The following is a 21,983-nucleotide window of genomic DNA, read 5'->3' on the forward strand; positions in this document are numbered from 1 at the left end:
CCATCCCTCCACCAGTGCATATTCCCCACTACCAATCTCCCCTGTATACCCCCCTTTCCCACCCTCCCCCTGCCTCCATGGCAGACATGATTCCCCATACTGTCTCTCTACTTTTGGGCATTATGGTTTGCAATACAGAAACTGAGAGGTTATCATGTTTGGTCCATTATCTACTTTCGGCACAATCTCCTATCCTGACCAATTCCTCCAGCCATCGTGTTCTTAGTGTTCCCTGCTCTCTTCCAGCTGCCTTCTCTCCTCTGCTCAGGAGGCAGGCTTCCAGCTAGGGGGCAATCCTTCTGGACCTTGTATCTACTGTCCTTGGGTGTCAGCCTCATGTTATCTTATTCTATACTCCACAAATGAATGCAGTCCTTCTATGTCTGTCCCTCTCTTTCTGACTCATTTCACTTAGCATGATACTCTCCATGTCTATCCACTTATAAGCAAATTTCATGACTTCATCTCTCCTGACAACTGCATAGTATTCCATTGTGTAGATGTACCAAAGTTTCTTTAACCAGTCATATGTTGTAGGGCACTAGGGTTGTTTCCAGATTTTGGCTATTGTGAACAGTGCTGCAATGAACATATAGGTACAGATGTCATTTCTACAGTGATTTTTTGCATCCTCAGGATATATTCCCAGAAGTGGTATTGCAGGGTCATATGGAAGCTCAATTTCTAGTTTTTGAAGGACTGTCTATATTGTTTTCCAGAAAGGTTGGACCAGTCAGCATTCCCACCAAGAGTGAAAGAATGTCTCTTTTTCCCCACATCCACGCCAGCACTGGTTGCTTTTGTTCTTTTGAATGTGTGCCAGTCTCTGTGGTGTGAGATGATATCTCATTGTTGTTTTGATTTGCATCTCCCTGATGGCTAAGGATGTGGAGCATTTTTTCATGTGCCTTTTGGCCATTTGTATTTCTTTTTTTGAGGAAACTTCTGTTCATTTCTTCTCCCCATTTTTTTGATGGATTTGGAGGTTTTTTTCCTTGTACAATTCTACTAGTATCTTGTATATCCTGGATATTAATCCCTTATCAGATGGGTATTGGGTAAATATTCTTTCCCATTCTGTGGGCTCTTTCTGTATTCTGGTCATTGTTTCTTTTGAATTGCAGAAGCTTCTTAGTTTGATGTAGTCCCATTTGTTTATGTTTGCTTCCACTTGCATTGTCAGTGCTGTTTCATCCTTAAAGATGCTTTTAGCTTCATTGTCATCACAGCTCTATGTTAGGAACTGGCTGAGCGTGGGCCTTCTCAGTCCCGCAGCCCTGGAAAGGCCCCCTCAACTTTGCTATCTTTTAAAGTTATGTCTTTCTCTCTATTATATTTGTTTTTTTCAAATGCATAGGCAAACATAGAGTTTTAATGACCAAAAGCAGATATTTACCAAATGTGTTTCCCAAAGTACTTTTTCCTAATGCCAATCTAGCCAAAGGCAGCAATTTATTATTAAAATCAGAATATATATAGCTCCCTCATACCCCCACACACTTCTAAGCTAGAATTCACCTCCTCTCTTCTAACCATTATAATAAAAAATAGTAGTGAATTTTATTGCCTTGAAAATTACTCATGAAATTTTCTATTGTCACGGGAAAATATAAACTATTTTTGAAGTATTTCCATAATTTCTATTGCTTCCACAACATGAACGTATTGGTCATTAAAGATCCCTAGCTGCATTGATCTGGTGGTCTTTTTACAATTTTATTCCTTTAATTTTCTACAACATAGTTAAATGTGTATTCTTCTATGGATACTCAATTGAATTATCATTAAATATACTTGTGTGCATCAATTTCTCACTGGAAAAACATTATTTCTTCTCATAAAACAATGTTCTTTTGCTAATGTTTTATAGCTTAGTTTCTGTGAGGACATACTATTCAACTGATATCACTCTATGACTACTGGCTGATTATCCTTTATTGGTCTCCCTTAAATATCTTTGTGAATTGATTATTGCAATTAAGACTAAAAACGTTTGTGCTTGATATTATGGTATTTTCAACATATATATTTGTCCTCTTATATTGCTGGATTTGCCAGAATTCCTTCTTATATGTTCCTAAGACAAAAATATCATACACCACACCACACACACACACACACAGACACACACACACAAATTCTACACCAGAATTTTCCAATGTTGGGTAAAATTAGGTTGTTTAAAAAAATGTTATATGACTACCAATGGAAAATAAGAAGAAATAAGTTAAGTATAACTAATGCCAACCATTGAAAAAGTTAAACTCTGGCCACTAGCTTAAGTAAAACACTACTTACTTAGTATATTAAGTATATTTTATATTGGTATAAAATATATCAATGGAAATATCAAGCATATTAAAGGAGGTTTAACAGAGTCCTTTTCTATGCTCTGGAAAATATAAAATGAAAATTAAATATAAGAATGATTCCTTTATGATTTTCATGCTATTGCAGTTTTCTGAGTTTTTCATTTCTATGACATTCTATCTACAGAATGTTTTCTTTGATAAATCATTAAGAATAGCTTCAACTTCACTTGATTTTTAATTTTATGTCCTCATCAATTGCTTGTTGCCTTTAATTTACCAAATGTGTTTCCCAAAGTACTTTTGGGAATAAAAAAAAATACAAATTGTTCTACGTAAAACATTTTTTTCTCCTTGGTTCAGTCATAACCTGAGAGAGACATTTCATAATAGCAATGCTACTTATGCCCAAGTCCCTCAAGGAATTTTCAGGAATAGAGAGTGAAACAATTTTAAAGACAGAAAAATGGAACAGGAATATATGCATGTATCTACTTACAGCTCTCCTCATAGACTAAACACTGTTTCAAATAATGTTTGGGAAAAAATAACAGCATTAATATTGTTAATACTTATAAGATTGCAAGATTTATTTGTACTAGTACAAATAAAACAAGATTACAAAACTATAGAAGGTAGTTTTCATTGCCTTCTACATTCCTCATTCAAATAAGTTAATAATATTTAACCTTCAATAATAAAATTTGTCATTCAAGAACCAGGGAGATAGCTCAAATGTCTCGAGTGCATTCTCTACCTGTGGAAGCCCTGCATTTGATTCCATGCACCACATGATCCACAAGTACAACCAGAAGAAGCTCCTGAACACAGTCAGGAGTAGCCCCATACAATGTTGGGTATGACCCCCAAGACAAATAAAGCATTAATATTCATCTTTGGGTTAATTATAGATAAGATAAAATAATATGGGTAAAAGTTTCTAGGATAGCAATTGGCATATAATGTGTTGATAAATATAATTTAATTGTAAAAAGATTTTTATGTCTTATAATTGACAAATCAAATAGAATATATAGTAGGAATGCTTGTAAGGATTTTAAATTTGGATAAGTGCACTGAATAAACAGGTTTTTGAATAGAGAAAAATGCCAAGGAGTTTTCCTTAATAGCAACTACAATATAGATCAATATTGATTGGAGTCTGCCAAGAAAACTAATATAACTTTTATATATATTGAAGGAATATGGAGAATATAGTGCCTCTCTATTCCATAGCAATCCATAATCACACCACAAATGCCCATAAACTGGAGGAACTTCAAACATAATTAGAATATTGATTTAAAAAAATCACAACATCTGTTTATCAGTTCAGAAGAAATAGGAATGGCACATGGGCTGGAGCGATAGCACAACGGGTAGGGCGTTTGCCTTATAAGCGGCCAACATGGCCGACCCGAGTTCGATTCCTCCGCCCCTCTCGGAGAGCCCGGCAAGCTACCGAGAGTATTCGATATGCCAGACACAGTAACAACAAAGTCTCCAATGGAGACGTTACTGGGCCCGCTCGAGCAAATCGACGATCAACGGGAGGGCCTTTACCTTTTACCTTACCTAGGAATGGCACACAGAGCAAACAGAGCAGTAAGACTCAAGCATATTAGAGCACCATTGGTTCCGAGTGACACTCAGGTGGAAGAAAAATTAGACTTATCTATTATTTAAAATGAAAACTAAAATCAATAAGCTGATGTCAGAAAAGATTTGGATAAATACACTACTACATCACTTTTCAAATAGCCATCAAAAAATGAAACCAATTGATTTGATATTACTCCTTCTCTGTAACTAGCAATTGAGAAGCATAGCTTGTTGACAGTTGACAGAATTATTTAAACAGATCCAAATATTGATTGGTTGGACCTTGTAATTTTAGAATGTCCCAATCTAAATCTCTGGACTTAATTTCACAGAATATCAGAGGATATAACATATAGGAAAATATTAGCTAAAGTAAATCTATGCAACATTAAAAATATAAAGAACATTTTTACCTATGTAGTTACAGATCACAATAAAAGTGCTTCTCATATCTTATATTTTAGGGCTCCACTCCAATAGCCAAAGCATTATTAAACATATATGCAAGTAATGCAGTTCTTAACATTGGATACATAGTAAATTTGTAAAGTTATTGCAAAGATGCTGCCATTGATGAAAATATTTTTAGATGCCCTTGTTGAAATTTCAAAATTGTATTTGATAATCAAACTTCTTATTGCATAGTCATCTGGTGTGTGTGTGCACACGTGTGTGTGTGTGTGTGCGTGTGTGTGTGTGTGTGTGTATGCGTGTTGTCACTCCATAGAACAATAATGTATATTTGGTTTCTCATTCTGCTACTAACTTTTTAGATCTCATAGACAGAGCCCAGATTTCCTCCTACATAAACTTTAGAATAGTTTGTGCATATTCTGTTTATAAAGACATAAAAATTAAAACAGTCACATACAGAAAATCTACATTATAATACTGACTTTGTCAGTGTTAATTTTCTTCACAATTTAGCTAATCCAAGAAAATGTTTCTAGTAATTCTAATGCTGAATGAATGTACTCTAGGTTGTTGACTAGGTGAATGAATGAATACACAACACTGTTTTCTGAGTTATGATAAAGAAAATCTAAGCATTTATCAGATAGGACTGGCTTTCATTCTACTTCTAGATGGCTGAGTGCAGAATGTAAATTATTAATCACTAAATAATAATTCAGTAAAAGCACTTATGTGGGGGAATTTATAAAATATGGCTCATGCACTATGCTTTCCAGTGAGTGATTTTAATACAGAGTTAAAACCTAAAAATTAAAAAAAATGATTAATAGTTAATCTGTCCATTAGACTGCCTTTCTAAAAAATTGAATAGCTAAAGTAATATTTTGGCAGGAATCGTATCAAAGCCAACTAGGCTTAGACTCTAACAAATTCCAGCTGTACTAATATTTTATTTTGTTGATTAAAGAACAAATCATTTCTTTTAGATATCAGTTGCAAGTAGCAAACCCCTATCAATGTGAAAAAACATAGATACATTATTATAAAATAATTTTAAAGTAATTTCAAGCATCTGAACATGAATAATAAAATTGAAATAATTATGGCAATTATATTAAGTCATATTTAAGTGACTACTATTTGTGAGACTTTGCACATGAAGTTGGTCCTGTAGTTTCTAATTCTGTTATCTCAATTTTTCACATTTCACTAATGAAGAAACATATTGGTAAGTTTCCAGACTTGTACATTTTTGAATACTAGTAATAGGATGATAAGAACAGATCTTAGCCCAAATGCATCTGAATCCAAATTTGTTTACTTTTAACTGCATTGGAAAAAGAGCTTTTACCTTGTAACTTTTTAAGACAAATGTAAACAGTACCTCAGTATATCTAATCTAGATATTCATAAACCAAAGATAATACAGGGATAACTTACCTATAAATTTGTATCACTGAATTGCTGACAGGTTGGTGTCAGGTGGAAGAGTCTAGGAATATGTTTAATGTAAAAGTTGCTAAAATCAAATATTTTGTAAAACTGAAGATGAGCAAGCATAATTGACATTAATTTTGGGAGATGCTGCTGCACAGGATGATGATCTTATAAATAGAGAGAGAGAAACAGAAAAAGATAGATGTATTTTATATCGTGTAGCTTATGACTCAGTAAGTTTCCTGCAACTGAGGAGAAAGGACAAGCTAATGTAAACAATTACCATTCCAGGGCCTGATGGATCTAGGAAGTGAACTCATGATACTGGCTAAACCAATCAAATTGATCAATCAAAATTTATAATTTGGATTTAATGACACAAAAATAAGAGAAGTAAATAACCCATTTTTGCAAGGGAGGAAAAATTCAGCAGTTTCCATTCAACATTATGTAGTTCTGAGAACAATGGCAGCAAAGGAACCAGTGTGATATATAGTCCTATTTTGTTGCTGTTGATTGGAGGTATTATTGATGCACTTTGGGTAGGTTTTGCCAAATGACATTGTCTATGGTCTTGGCTGCAAATTGGTACTCTTTCCCCATCTCCTCCCCACGCCCCACTTTTTGTATTCTGTAGATGCCCAGATTGAGGATTACTGAGCATTGACTTTTAACCTATCTTATGGCTTCATTTCTCACAGGCATATTGTTACTTGTCATTACACATAATTTGAAACATTGGTATAATATAGAATCTACATAAAGGCTAGTAGTTTATTTCAAATCATACTGGTTAAATCAAAATGATGGCTACAAGGAAGTTTGTGGAAAGTGTTTTCCTCCACCCCCAGTACTTTTGCCATTAGGGTTAGCATTTTCTTTCAATCATTTAAAATCAAATTTAGACCCTATTTTTCATAGAGCCTTTGGAGCACCAGAGAGAGCACAAATGGATTTGGTTTTACTTTACGAAACATTTTGAGTCTGGGCATCTTCTGTCTTCCAGTTAAGCTGACAGTGTGGGATTTGGATCCTTTTTTGTTTTTCTTTTCTGATTTTTGTGTCACAGTGGGTGATGTTCCGAGGCTTCTGCTGGATCAGGGATTGTTCCCAGTGATGTTAGGAGTTTTTGTGGGCCTGGGGATTGATATCAATCCTCCTGCATGCAGAGCATTGGACTTCCTATCTAGTTTTCCTTTTAGTTCTGTATTACTTATAAAGCATTTATGGAGAGATTCAGTATGCACTAGTTTCAATTACTCTTGGTTCCAAACACTTTTTGTCTGATTTGGTTCGATTTGCTTTTGATTTGGACTTTAGATCCACACTGGGTAGTTCTCAGTTCTTACTCCTATACTGGGGACCCACTGATCCTTGGCTTGCTTATACATAACCCCTGGCTTGTTCCCCTCCTATCTTGCCAATTCCAGTACTCCTGAATTGTGTTTAATGGTAAAGATTGTGCTACAGGCATCTTGTAATAGAAGGGAACTGGGAAAGTCAGCTTGTCACCCTGATCCCATCCTACCTGGGACCCCTTGTACTCCTGTTTTTGCCCTTGACCATGGGCGGGCCCCTACTTAGGGGACCAAATGGGATGCCAAGAGAATTGAAGCCAGAATGGTGGCAAACAAGGGAAGCTACTATACCTGCTGTGTTATATCACTCCAACCCCTCAATACACTATTGTACCCAAATATATTTTAGATGGCTTAAATTTTTAAATAATGGTTAAAATTAAAATGTGAAAAGCAAGCAAAGATGTATAAAACATTTATTAATTAATTTTACAAATAAGTCAAAGTGGAAATCTTAGATGAGTTAAATTATGTGAAGAAATAATTATTATAATAAACTAATAAATATTCTAATAATTATTCTAATAAACTTTTTGGTAGAGCAAATTGGTAGACATTTTTATAAAAGAAAATCTGTCACCAGTTCTCTAAGTTAAAATTATAGTAATTTGAGCAATAAAAATTTACTACTTATATCTATATGCAAAAGATTGCTAAAAATAGCATTTTATAGCTATAGATACATGCACTAAGCATGTATCTCAGTAGTAATTGATAAGAAAATATACATGTAGTGCATCTTCATAAAAGATGCTATTAAGTTTTTGTGATTCTTTGATCAAATGGATTTTAAATACATATATGTAATACATTTTAAAGATAGAAATGATTGTTTACTAGGAAATTATGCACTTCTTACTATCTATTAAAATGCGCAGTAGTTTATTCCTATCAATATATGTGTCACAGATTCTGACAGTGAGGGTTTTAAGGTTTTGACTATATATTTGTTACATCATATAAAAATATGGAATAGGGGATAAGTATTAATTTAGAGGTAGAGGGAAAATAGAGTGCTTTGCATTTTAGGAGTTTGATAATTCAAAAGTAAAAATTTAAGAATTTGTTTGAAACATGGTTTTGGTTATTTATACTGACAAACTGTGTTTTATAGAAATAGACAAGTATTAGTAATATTTGAACAACCAAGCTTTAAACAGTAGGAGTCCACTTTCATGTGGATTTTCTTGTAAATAGATGGCATAAATATAGATTACTAAAATATGGTAGTTTTATGAATATATTTTTATTTTCCTAATAACATTTACTATGTTCTGGTTTTATTAATTGAACACAACAAATACATATATGATTATGTATGTATAATATGTAGTTAACAGGTATACAAAATATTTATATGTATAAAGATTCAGGTTAAAACTAGTATATTTTAAATGAAGTTGGGGAGAGTCAAAAGTCAATACCCCTAACTCTGTAATTAAGAGTGAACTCTATATATGAATGTGTGAGTGTGTGTGCAGGCATGTGTCACTTAAAGCCATGGATGCATTCAGAGAAATGCATTGTCAGACAATCCCTAACAACTTATTGCACAGATTGTATAGAGTATAGATTTAAGCAAACCAAGGCCTTATATAGGGGCTACATCATTTATGTGATTTGTCTTTGATGGAAACTTTGTTCTGTGGAGCAGACTATAAGTGGACACACATGGTATTTATTTGTGAGAATTTGAGAGAACAGTTTCCTTAAGACTTGTAAATTTCATGTTCACTAAAGTGCTGGAAAAATACTCTAAGAACCTTACCTATTCCTCTTCCCATTATATTTTGGATGGAGAAGGAGATTTGAAACTATTGTGCTTAAAGATTACTCCTGATTCTCATGAGTTAGTGCTCAGGGATCATGACTAGTATATTCCAGAAATCATAAATAGTGTAGGGTATCAATCAAACCAGAGTCAGTCACTTCTTTTTTCTTCTTCTCCTTTTTGGTTTCTAAGCCACACCAGCAGCGTTCAGTGGATACTTCTGGCTCTGCTCTCAGAGATCACTCTCAGTGGGCTCAGTGAACCTTATGTGATGCCAGGGATTGAACTCAGGTCAGCCACATGCATGGCAAGTGCTTTATCCCCATACTCTCACTCTGGCCTTACTTTATCTCTTGATCCCACTTGCATTACTTTTCTTTTCCTGATATATAGTTTGAAAACTCAAAATTAATGAATAATGACTGCTCCTTAGTAGATTTGGCAAAACACCTATCAAAGAGTCTCAGATTTGTCTGGTCAGGTTTCAACAGAGGTGATATAATTCTTATTATAAATATACTTCAAAGCATGTCACAATTATTTCTTAATGATCTATGTTACAAGTGTAAAATATTTATTTGTAGGAGGTCTGACTGAAAAAGCAGACAGCTAGAAAGACCTAATTATGGATAAAAAGTGTTCACATACTCCCATGAATACACTCAGTTTAGTCTCCAAAACTCTTTTCAGCTTCACACCCCATTTGTTGTGTAATTAATTTCTATTCTTGGATTCTTCTTGTATTTGTATCACATTACTCTAATGAAGTTATCACTTTCTTTATTCCAATTCTTTTTCTTCCTCTGGAGTTTATTATTTCTTCACTTAGATGACTGTTGATTTATGGCTTTTGTCCTCAAATTCTCTTCAACTGTGTCCTGCCCAGGGTTCAGTTAATTTTGGCTGAGACTCTTCCATATGTGTGCCTGACCTGGGACTGACCTACTTTGAGTCTCAGCTCTGGGCTTTTTGGCAACTTTAGATTTCCTGATTGCTCAACTCTATCCTTTCTTAGTTGACTTGTAGACTCCTTGGAGTTCACTATTGGAATATGTTATCTTGTAGGAAGAAATTGTAAGCAAATAAATCTCTCCATAATTACATATGTAATTATATACTTAAACTATGAACACAAGATAAAAAATATATTAAAATGTACATATTCACATACCCAGTCAGCTGGGTTTTTTTGTTTGTTTTGTTTTGAGGCCACATCTAACAGTGCTCTGGGTGCCATGCAATACTAGGGACTGGGCTCATGTCTCGGATAGGCAAAGCACCCACACTAGCCCTTTGGGCTTTCTTCCCTGTAAAGGTAAAAGGTAAAGGCCCTCCCGTTGATCATCGATTTGCTCGAGCGGGCCCAGTAACGTCTCCATTGGAGACTTTGTTGTTACTGTGTCTGGCATATCGAATACTCTCGGTAGCTTCTTCCCTGTATAGTAACTTTTATTTATAATTTTGTAGTTTGACATTTCAATAGCAGATATTATCTTAAGATTGTTGCTACAGGGACTGAGAGATGATACAGAGGTTAAGGCACTTGCCTCACATGCTGCTGACCTGGTTCAATCTCTAGACCACAAACAGTTCCCTAATCACTCCCAGGAGTGATCCCTGTGCACAGAGAGCCAGGAGTAAACCCTGAGCACCATTGGGTATAAACTGCGCCCCATCTCCCAGCAAACAGAAAAAAAAATTACCCTTACAATTTGATGTGTGATATAGGGCAAGAAGTTTAAATAAGTTGTTTGGTTTTAATATTCATTCATTTAAAATAAATAAAAAGCATTCTTTGTGGAACATGTACTTAATGACAAGAACACTACCAAGCAGTAGTGCTAGAAGTACAGTTGAAGGCAGAACTTGTAAACAAATAAGAACCAGGAAACCTCTTTTATCTATGAAAATTGTTATATTCAAAGACTTAAAATAATCTACAATACTGGTAGATCTTAATTTTTGAACGTTTGTTAATTTTTCCACTATTATGTGAATAGTTAATGTCTGTCTTTTGAGAGGAAGAATCTGGGATATTTAGCTTCAGAATGACACAGAGAATATAGCAATAGAAATAAAGATCAATAATGTGAGTTAGATAACAAAATCTCCCTTATCTGTACCTGATTACAAATTTGCTAGCAAAACTGAACAAAAGGAAAAAATAGTGACAGTTAGAACACCTAAAAAGAATGCAGAGTACATGAAATAGGGTCCTGCCTAATAATATTAATAAAATTTAATAATAACTACATTAATATAGTTAATATAACAAAACAGTTACATTATTTTATATAATTTTACAGATTATAATGAACATAATATCACTGTCACTGTCACTGTCCTCCCGTTGTTCATCGATTTGCTCTTTCGGGCTCAGTAACATTGTGAGACTTGTTACTGTATTTGGCATATCGAATATGTCACAGTTAGCTTGTCAGGCTTTGCCATGCGGGCGAGATACTCTTGGTAGCTTGCCAGGCTCTCTGATAAGGGCGGAGGAATGGGTTGGCCGTGTCGACCACATGCAAGGCAAACGCCCTACCCCTACCCGCTGTGCTATAGCTCTGCCCCATGAACATAATATAAATATATAAAATAAATATTATAAAAGTGATAAAACAGTGATAGTGATAATGGCAATAGACAGTGTGGTTGTTGGGAATCTAGAAATAAAACTGTTTCTTTCTTTATTTCTTCTTGAATCTTCCAAAACAACAAAATTTGGTTCCCTTCCAATAATTCTGGGAAAGTGTTCTAATCCAACATTTGAAACTACTCAATGTACCAAATTTCTCCAGATGTTCTCAAAAACCTCTACTGCTTTATGAAGTTGGCTCTGGGACTACTAATTACCCCTTATTACTCTAAAAAAATGAGCATATTGTTAAAGAGCCAGTTACTTCTTAGAATTGGTTTTCTGGTAGAAATTGGTTTTCTTAGATTTCTTGGATTTCTTAGATTCTTGGCCAAGAATTCCTGACCAGTGTCACATTACCTCTGAACAAGTGAATGAAGATACCTTTTGCTACTTCCTAAAGGATTGTTATGGGGAATTTTGGAATTCGTCTTCAATCTTAGAGTTGAGTTCTTGGAGCAATAGACTCCACTGAAATGAAATTAAAAAGCAAGCAGACACAACTACATGTGTGTGTGAGTGTATGTGTAACAATTTTCTTTATATCATAAGTCAGGATACTTTTATATCATATACATATTTATTTATATCTTTTGTATGAGAAATGGAGCATGTAATACAATTGCCAAAGAAAATAACTGCTTTATGGCATATTTTCTGTAATATTCACATTCTTTCACTTCTATGGGCAACCCCTCCCTCAGTGTTCAAAAATTTCTTCATTCTTTATGTGCCAATTTGGAAATGACCTTCCCAAATGCTATTATTGTATAACAGATGTCCTGATACAAAACAGCTTTAAAGTTTAAAGTCAAAGAAATATCTGAGATGTCCTCCTTGTCTTGACGCTTCTAAGTTCCTTTCAACTTAATGGACCTGTATTTTCCCTTCATTTCTTTCCTCTTGTTCCAACGTATGCATTCTCACAGTTAAGTAGCGTGACTAAAAATCATGGGTACCGGGGACAGTTTGAGAGAATTATTAATGGCATTCTCTTTATTTTTCAAAAACATCCTGATTTAGATGATGAATGACATGGCCACCCAATCAGTGAACCAATGTTTGGCCTCTCTGTATCTTAGTTCCAAGGGAAGAGGCTGTGTAGATAGCATTCGGTATCAGCAATTGCAGCTGCATCTTCTTAGAGAAATGAAGGACAGGGAAGAAGGGGGAGCCAACAGTTAGTGTAGTTTTCCTCTCCCCTTCCTCCCACGCCCTATTGCTTCCCCTGTTCCTCAGTTTGATTCCCAGAGCAGGGTCTGCCAGTAATGTAGTCAGGCTGTGAATACAACTTCTGCACATGGAAGAAGGTGGCTGGCCAGGGCAACCACAACCCCCTCAATTGAATTCTTCTCCTACTTTAGGGAATTGAAACCTAGAGAAAAACATCTAAGTCATAAACCTCTGTGTTTTTGGGGGGACATAGAGTTTAGGAATGAGAAACTAATAACTTGATTTGAATAAAAAAAAACTTTAAAATGTCTTCCTCAATGTAAAATAATATCTATTTTATTCTTCAAATATATTTATCTAATTATTTAGGGTCACGGTCCTCCCGTTGTTCATCGATTTGCTTGAGTGGGCCCAGTAACGTCTCCATCATGAGACTTGCTGTTACTGTGTTTGTCATATTGAAATACGTCACGGGTAGCTTGCCAGGCTCTCCGAGAGGGGCGGAGGAATCGAACTCGGGTCGGCCATGTTGGCCACTTGTAAGGCAAACGCCCTACTGCTGTGCTATCTCTCTAGCCCATTATTTAGGGTAATAATATTTAAATGAAACAAAAATAGGAACATGGATCTATAGACTAAGGATAATATTGCAAATGTAACTTCACTTTGACATGGAACAGAAAATAAAGAATACCTGCCTCATGAGCTAGGGGAGAATGCAGCTGGAATAAAGAAGGGATCACTAAGTCAATGATGGTTGGAGGGATAATTCTAGATGGGAGACGTGTGCTAAAAGTAGATAAAGGACCAAACCTGATAGCCTCTCGGTATCTGTATTGCAAACCATATTGCCGAGAAGGAGAGAGAGAGAGTATGGGGGAAATTTTCTGCCATAGAGGCAGAGGGAGGGGCAGGGTGGGGGAAATAGTGGGGACATTGGTGGTGGAATATGTGCACTGGTGGAAGGATTGGTGTTCGATCATTTCATGACTGAAACTCAAACATGAAAGCTTTGTAACTGTGTGTCATTATGATTCAATTTTAAAAAATCATTATCAACTTCAAAAAAAAAGAAGAGAAAAAAGAAATTCACTTATTCTCCAAATTATTTTGAAATAATTATGTCTTTATCAGAAAAGAACAATATGTCAACTCGATATAACAATGACATTCAGATAATTGTAAGAAAATAAAGGAATGAGAATAATGCCAAGATTGATAAACAAATTAACTTGGAGCTACAATGTACTACATGCAAAAGTGAAGGAAAGACAGCTTTTTTCCCTTCATCAAACACATTATAGAAGGGCTGGAGGGATAGTACAGAGGGAAGGGCGTTTGCCTTGCACACGGCCCACCCGGGGTTCAATTCCTAGCATCCCACATGGTTCCAAGAACACCGCCAGGAGTAATTAGTGACTGCAGAGCCTGGAGTAACCCCTGAGCATTGCTGGGTGTGACACAAAAAGCAAAAGAAAAAAAAAACACATTATAGAGAATGTTGAATCTATACCAACTATAGCAAAGTGACCAATATACTATAGAGAATAAAGAAACTACACCTACCAGAGTGAAATGCCAATTAAGAATATTTTGCTCACCGTTCACATTGCTATATGGTAGCATATATTTCATCTTTCTCACATTCCATAATGACTCACAGGTACATTCTCTGATGGAAATTTTCCTGTAGAGCTATATGTAACATTTATTTCTCCTGGGTTTAAATTCAAATCATAATAGGTATATTGTTTATTTTATTTTGGAGGATACAAAAATATATTTTTAGGCAGGAGTCGGCTATGAAAAAATAATAAAATTAATGGCATTCTGAAAGATATGAAAATAATTTAACAATAAAGCTCTAGATACTTAATTGAGATTCTTCTCAATGAAGTAAAAACTTGGCAGATGATATATGGAAGCAATAGGTACCCTAAACATTTTTAGTGAGTTTTTCTTTCTTATCATGAAGATCTACTTGACAACAGTTTACAAAATAAAGTTACATCTACTTATTGGCCCATCTGTGAAACTGCCCATAAATATTCTTATTTTTAATTCAAAAACTGTAACACTATAGCACTGTCCTCCCCTTGTTCATCAATTTGCTCGAGTGGGCACCAGTAATATCTCTACTGTGAGACTTGATGTTACTGTTTTGGCATATTGAATATGCCATGGGGAGCTTGCCAGGCTCTGCATTGTGGGTGGGAAACTCTCGGTAGCTTGCCGGGCTCTCCGAGAGGGACGGAGGAATCAAAGCCAGATCTTCTATATGCAAGGCAAACGCCCTACCCACTGTGCTATTGCTCCAGCCCAATTCAAAAACTAGAATCAATAAAACATTATACTCTGAGTTAATACACTAAATTCCAATGTGTTGTTCACATGAACCTCTATTCATAAGTAAAATATAATGAGATAGATATGACTGTATTTTCATGGGAGGACTTTCCAAATAAATTATTGATTGAAGACTGTGGTGCTGAGAATAAAATGTATTGCATGGATTATATACATTGTTATATATACTAGTGCAAGAATAATTATTTCTCTCTCAAAGTAAATTCTACTTATAGTTTCTCTAAAAAAGAGAGACTGAAATGGTATTGGGAAGTTAATTCTGTTGATTTCTGGTTAAATATTTCTATGTTAGTTAAGCATAATTTATAGCATATGCATAGCACTAAAATCCAGAAATGGAAATATTACAAACTGAAGGCTTGGTAATAAAGGACAGATTGTTCAAAATGGCACCTGGAGTTCTGCAGCTGTCTGTTGCCTTCATAGTCAAACTACTTCTGCTTTGGGATTATTTTCCACTTGAGTTGCTTACTTCTTTCCTGTTTAGATTTGATTATCTGACTCCTACTTGTTAGCTTCTCTCAGGCAGTTTATCTTGCCAGGCTAATTGACTTTTTGTCCTTTGTCCTTGGGCCTGGATTCTGCCTGCAGCTGTAGTGTGCTCCCAGGTCAGACTATTTTGGCTTTCAATATGTTAACTTAATTTTGGACTCAAGTCCCTAACTCTGATAATTTCAACCAACACATTCCTAGAATATGTCATCTTGCAGAGCAAACTGCAAATAAGTAACTCTTAGAAACTTAATTGTGGATTTCCATTTTGATCTGCCTATATTTCTTAAAAAGAGTAACCCAGGTATTCTTTAGATTCAAAGAATAGGGAAACAAATGGCATATAAATAAGCACCAACAAGACTGAAAGAGGAAAATCTTATCTTTCCTCCATATTTGGTAACTTTATATCATTAAAATAATCAGGAGTTGATATCTGAAGAAGTCTTTTATTTCCCTTGTTGCTTTTATTTCCCTGTTGTTTTCTTGGGAGGAAGATTTCAGGTCACAAACATTTAGTAGTACAACTTATATTGAAGGAAAGAATTCTATACAAGAGCATTATATAGCACAGTCTTAAAACCTGGTTTCAAGACTGTGCTATATGTTTGCACATATAGCACATATTTGAATATTTAAAATTTTCTTTTTAAAATGAACCTAGGGAAAACTCAGTAGATGCTAGAGTATAGGATGCAGGACAGTAAGTCTTTGTGGGAAAAGAAATTGCACCAGTGTGAATCTTTAGGATTGGTGAAACAATGGCACAGGGAAAGGTATCAGTAACATAAAAGAAAGCTTCTGTGGTTTTCAGTATGCCCACTTCAATCTTCTCTATGGCAACCTCATGGTTCACTAGCAGGATCTCATGTTTCTATAACTATTACAACATCTTCCAAATTGTGCCTGTCTGGTCCACCAAAACAAGAATGTTGGGAAAGGCCAGAATCTTCCCAGAACAAAATGTTCTTGTGACACTAGCTTAGTTACTCAGACTCTAGACTAGAATAATCTGGTCAGAGGTCATTTGAGAGCTCAAGAAGGAGGAATGTACTGCTGCCCCTGTTAGAGGAATACAAAGAAGAGATTGTTATCCATTTAACTTCTCTTTGTTTTTATCTTGGGGGCAAGGAGTGTGAAGGACCTCTCAAGAAATGCTCAGGGGGCCTTGGGGGTTCTCCCACAGCTGGATAGTTCAAAGCTTAGGCAGAAGACGTGATGTTACTTGGGCCATTGTCCACCATGATCACCCAGTGGTCTCAGCAGGAAACCTCTTGCACTACACCCAGTGGTGCTCAGAGAACCATTTAGTGCCAGAGATCAAACTTGAAGTCAAGACCAATGGTAAACATGAACTCCAGCACTGTGAGATATCGCCTCACCCCATAAGTGGGATAATTTGGTATTCATCAGCAATGCTGAGACATTTGAACTTATAGGTTTAGATGATACCATGTGTGTGGAATACTTTTTTAAACATCCCAGAACATAGTACTACACCTCCCAGAGGCTTCTTATAACTAATTACATTTGCTCCTGATTGCTTAGTTTATGTTGTTTTCCAGAATCTAGTCCCACCCTAAAAATTAGCTTTTCAATTGGAGAAGCAATCACTGATACGGAACCTGTTTTCAAATAAGAAAGCAAGTAGAGGGAAACCTTGTGACTTGCTAGGGTTAGCCTAGATAGATATGTTCATAGCCAAGGTTATAGCCTATATTCAGGAGCTTAGACACCCTTTAGAACTCAGATAATTAGAGGTTGGTAAGGGTCAGGGACATAGCTTAGTTATGTGAACCTATCTTGGGTCTATAGATACAATCCCTCATTCACACCAACCCTTCCACCCCCTCCCACACACACCATGGCTGGGGAGAGTGGAATACATTATACATAGAAAGACTAGTTGGTAAGAAATCTTGCTCTGGCATTTGAATCATAAGGGAAGAAATATTCCTCTCAACACCATGAATTCAATTAGGGAATATGGTTCCCAAATCAGCACTCTCGATACATTATTTTTCAATCACATACCAAATATCTTAATTTCAGACTTTTAAAATTAGGTTATCCCTGGGTCTTAGTCTTAGCATTTTCATCCAGTTTTTGTTAAGGCTGGATACAGTTTGTCTGGCACCTGGATGTCAACACAAAGAACCTGTCCACAGAACTGGTTATCCCTAGCCGGCCATGGACTGAGTCAACCCAGTCAGAGATGCTGTGCCTACAATAAGAATGTTTGCTTGCTAAGGTACTAGGGCTTTTCCTATAAGCCTAGAATTATAGCCAGATTAAGCTCAGTACATAAAGAACAATGATTAAACAAATACATGGAAATCATTAAATCAGCTGGGTCAAGGAAGATAAGGCAGTTGAAAACCATCCTTAAAATTCCTTGGGCGCAAAGTTTCTTTTCACCTTACACGATTTTCATTTTCATTATTGCAGAGTTGAACCCTTGCTTGACTTGGGTTAGTTTACACCAATAGAAGAGAAGTGGACCAACTCAGGAGAAATGAGTTCTGTTCATATAAATTAGAGTTGAATGATGGTGGATCACTGGGTATCTGGGGCTGAGGGGTGTTGGGTGAAGAATTGAATTTGGTTTTCATTTCTCATGTATGTTAGCCTGTATGTATGCCACCTGGGAAATCACTGGGAGTGTCTATGGACTATACTACCAGAGTCCCTTCCAGTGCGGGGGCCTGGTGACAGAAGGCCCAGTTCCTAGGTGCTCTGCTCACCTTCCTGCTCTGCAAGGGACACCAATATGCAGTCATGGAGACTGGGATTTTCTCGTGTCATCTGGGATCTGTTGCTTCCTTTTTCTCAAACTATATCAAATTTCAGGTTTTCCTCCTATCTTTTGAAAAATATCACTGGAAAAGAAGTACCTTTGCCCTGAATTCTGGATTTTAATGAATTCCAGTAGTTAAGAATATGTATGCCTAAATTTTGACTTTTTCTTTATTAGTGGGCTTAGAGATTTCAAGCAGATACAATATTCCTGATAGTTTCATCCCTAAAATACCACAAACATTAGAGAAAATATAAAACTAAAGATAAAGTAAAATATATTTTGAGAATATGCAATGTTTAAATATGACTCCTTAGCCAAAAAACACAATTTGGGAATGGTGGAGGTTTACAGTCTAGAATTGACTCTAAATTGTAAAAGTGATGAGAGACCATGTACCTAAAGCAATTCACTTTCTCTGCTGTCATGTAGGAGGTTTGTCAAAGCCTCTTTTATTTTTATACTGAAACTGGAATTAAAATGAGAGCTAGAATAAAGATAAGTGGACAAAAACACAGTACAACCGCTTATACAAGCAACAGTTATATATAGTACCTTCACAAAATCCTTTATGTAATCCTTGTCACTTATCCTAATCAGTATATGTATGTTTCAGATGGATTACTCACAAATATAAAATAGTTTAATCAAAAGTTAAATAATTTACATCATTTTCATAAAAATATAAAATTTGATTGTTCTAAATGCCAAAAGCTTCTTCTTTAGACTTCTAGCTCATTATTAATTATGTCATAAAATTTCTTTATATGGGCCTTAATGATTTTACTTATAAAACATACAGGTGGATTATAGAAACTTTAAATTGAGAAGCTTACAGCAGATATGGTGCTCAGGACTCTGTTTATTTCAGAGTCTACCATCCTTCCATTTTGCCATAAACTATTCTCATGAATAAGAGGAAGAAAAATGTTCCACCAAAAGCATTAACATGCTTTTCCTACTTCAAGAGGTTTTTCTGGCCAATATCTAAACTTGGGTCCATCCTTTTCATCACTTAGGATACACCAGTGTGCTGTCCTGCATGCACACATGAGTGCATCATGTATCCTGCTGATCAATGTTAGAAGCATCATATAACCGTAATCACAATAAATGCATGTCACTTTCCAAGGAGGACCTCCAGGTGGCATGCATTTAACAAAGCCAAACAATGCAAACAACAACAACAACAAACCTGTTGAGGGAGATAATACCAAACACCCAGAAAATTAGACAGAGAACACTGTTTTCCATCAAATCCATGCCTGTAGTTTGATTCTGAGTGTTTTTACAAGAACAGCATAATCTTGAAATCACTAGACAAGATTTCTAGGAGTATACCCCATCCTGCATAAACTTTTATTCCTGGTAGTTTGTCATTGTGTCACGTAATCTAAAAGTCATTATCATACAAGGTTTCCAGCAATTTTTTCTAACAGAGCATCATGGCTTCAGGAGCTTACCTGGTGAAATGAGAAAGCAGAGCTGATCACACATACAGGCAGAGCAAACATCCGCAGACCACTGATGCTCTCGAAGAAGCTCTTAATTCATGCCCAGAATCTTAACCTCTTGCTGGGAACCCTAAAGCAGTGTGTGAGGAGGAGGGGTAGGCCAGGTGGTGGGATAGACTGGTAGCCAGTCTATGGCTGCTGACACTATCCTGGCACTGGATGCAGAACAAGAAAAAAGATACTTACTTGCCACCGTGGGAAGGGTCTCCACCGGCACCTGAAAGAAGCCAGAGAAACAGGGCTCCTGAGAGATTTTTTCTCTTCCTGGGCTGCTCTTTCTTTGCTGATCTCTCTGGTTGCTTAGGAGGTGTTGCTAGGCTGGTGTGTGCCTTCACCAGCTGATCCCACCCAGACCACGACGGCTCCGCAGAAAACGCGCCCCGCCGTACTGCCCTCTAGAAACCGTGGCCCTGGGCAGCTGCCCAGCCACTGACCCGGAGACCCCCACCTGCCAGATGCGTAGTGGAGCAGCGCCTGCCTCTAGCAAGCTGTTTTTGTGTGCTTCCCAGCCCCCTCCCCGCTCCCAGCTGCGCCACCCTTTCCCCCTCGCATCTCCCGGCCAGTGCGCGACTTCAGCATCCAGACCGGGCGTGGGCGGGGTGATGTTGACAGAGACCAGCCACTGCCCGGGCTGCGGCGGCGGCAGCGGGAGCCGCGGCAGCTGCGGTGTCTCCACCAGCTGCCCGGGAAGGGAGGGGGACAGAGAAGCCAGATCAGTGAGGAGGGGGATGCCGAGTGTGGTCGACCGCGGCGCGCGTACAAGAGAAGAGAGGAAGGGTTAGCGGGGTAGTTGAGAGGGGAGGGAAAAGGTATGTGATCCGGACCTGAGAGCGGGGATGGAGGATAGTAGCAAACTCTGCTTTGCCTCCAGTTGCTTGATCTCTGCCTAGCTAGCCCAGTAGAGCTTATTAGAGGCAATTGATGGGGCCAGCAGTATTTAAAACTGGAGAGAGAGAGAGAGGTGTGTGTGCGTGTGTGTGTGTGTGTGTGTGTGTGTGTGTGTGTGTGTGTGTGTGTTGGGGAGGGGGTGTAGTTGTGTAACAAAGAATGGACTGGAACCACTAATTTCTTTTCCATTCTTCTGATTTGAAACACAAGGCACAGAGCAATCAGTGATGCATTTTCTGGTTCACAACGGTATAGTTTGTGGATGAAGGGAAGAAGAATGGGCTTTCTTCCTCCTTAGAGGAAAATTTGCGACAACATAAATCATTTAATAACCCTATCTTGTTCAAAAGAAGTTGTTTTCCTTTAAAAAGATTCTTGCAACCCATTAAGATTTTTGCAACTCATTATGATTTTTTAAAATTCATGCTTATTTATTAGATTTCAGTTCTATTTTTCAAGGTATAGATAGAGCAGACACAAGGAAAGCAGAACTACTGAATATTGTTTCTATGCAAACCAGGTTAGGGACAGCATGGTCTACTAATAATTCACAGAATAGGTATATGGATTTTCGTTGTTTAAATTACACATTGTTATGGAAATTTTCTAAAGCATAAATAAAATTACAAAAGAGAATAATAAATTCCTATGTGCTTAGTCTCAATACTGTCACAATGTAGCCAACTTAATTTTATCCATATTCTTCTTTCCAGCTGGGATTGATTTAAAAATTGTCAAGACATATCATTCTGTCCCAAATCTCATCATAATATGTTTCTGAATTAAAACATGAAACTGAATACCATGATGATCGCTAAAAAATTATTAATACTCATTTTATAGTGTGAAGCAACTCTTTGGTTTATTTTTAATAGACAGCAAATGGATAATCAATTTCTCTTTCCCACATTTTGTGGTGTCAAATTAATAGAAGTGAAGTTCCTAGTGAAACTTAAAAAGAAATTTCTGGACCAACCTGTCTTAGGTAATCCTTCTGAGCATCAATCACTACTTTCAAATCTAGTATTTAGTTAACTGCTTTAAAAATGGAATTAAAAATTTTAAAGCTTAAATAAGATATTTTCAGTAATAGTATAGCTTTGTATTTGTATTGAACAGCTAATCCCAGGATATACAAATCAATAATAGAAACAATGATACTGTATTTGTCTACTGATTTATGAACCATTTTATGATGTTCAGGAATGACTTTTCTCCCACCA

At 36.5% G+C, this 21,983-nt stretch overlaps 1 protein-coding gene across 3 annotated transcripts in view; it reads right to left on the bottom strand.

The window, feature by feature from the left end:
- SCN7A (sodium voltage-gated channel alpha subunit 7) overlaps positions 1-20,390 on the bottom strand; it is a 97,995-nt gene extending 77,605 nt beyond the window's left edge. For 2 of the 3 annotated variants that reach the window (XM_056110337.1, XM_056110336.1), the window contains exon 1: positions 19,822-20,022. In XM_056110337.1, the coding sequence (XP_055966312.1) occupies positions 19,822-19,855 (34 nt within the window). In that variant the 5' untranslated portion in view covers positions 19,856-20,022. Of the gene's footprint in view, positions 1-19,821; positions 20,023-20,058 lie in introns of those variants that run through there. The other variant, XM_056110338.1, reaches the window with a different exon arrangement.
- Between the last annotated feature and the right edge of the window lie 1,593 nt (positions 20,391-21,983).

This window comes from Sorex fumeus, unplaced genomic scaffold (assembly GCF_029834395.1).
Source record: "Sorex fumeus unplaced genomic scaffold, SorFum_2.1 ptg000009l, whole genome shotgun sequence".
Taxonomy (NCBI): Eukaryota; Metazoa; Chordata; class Mammalia; order Eulipotyphla; family Soricidae; genus Sorex; species Sorex fumeus.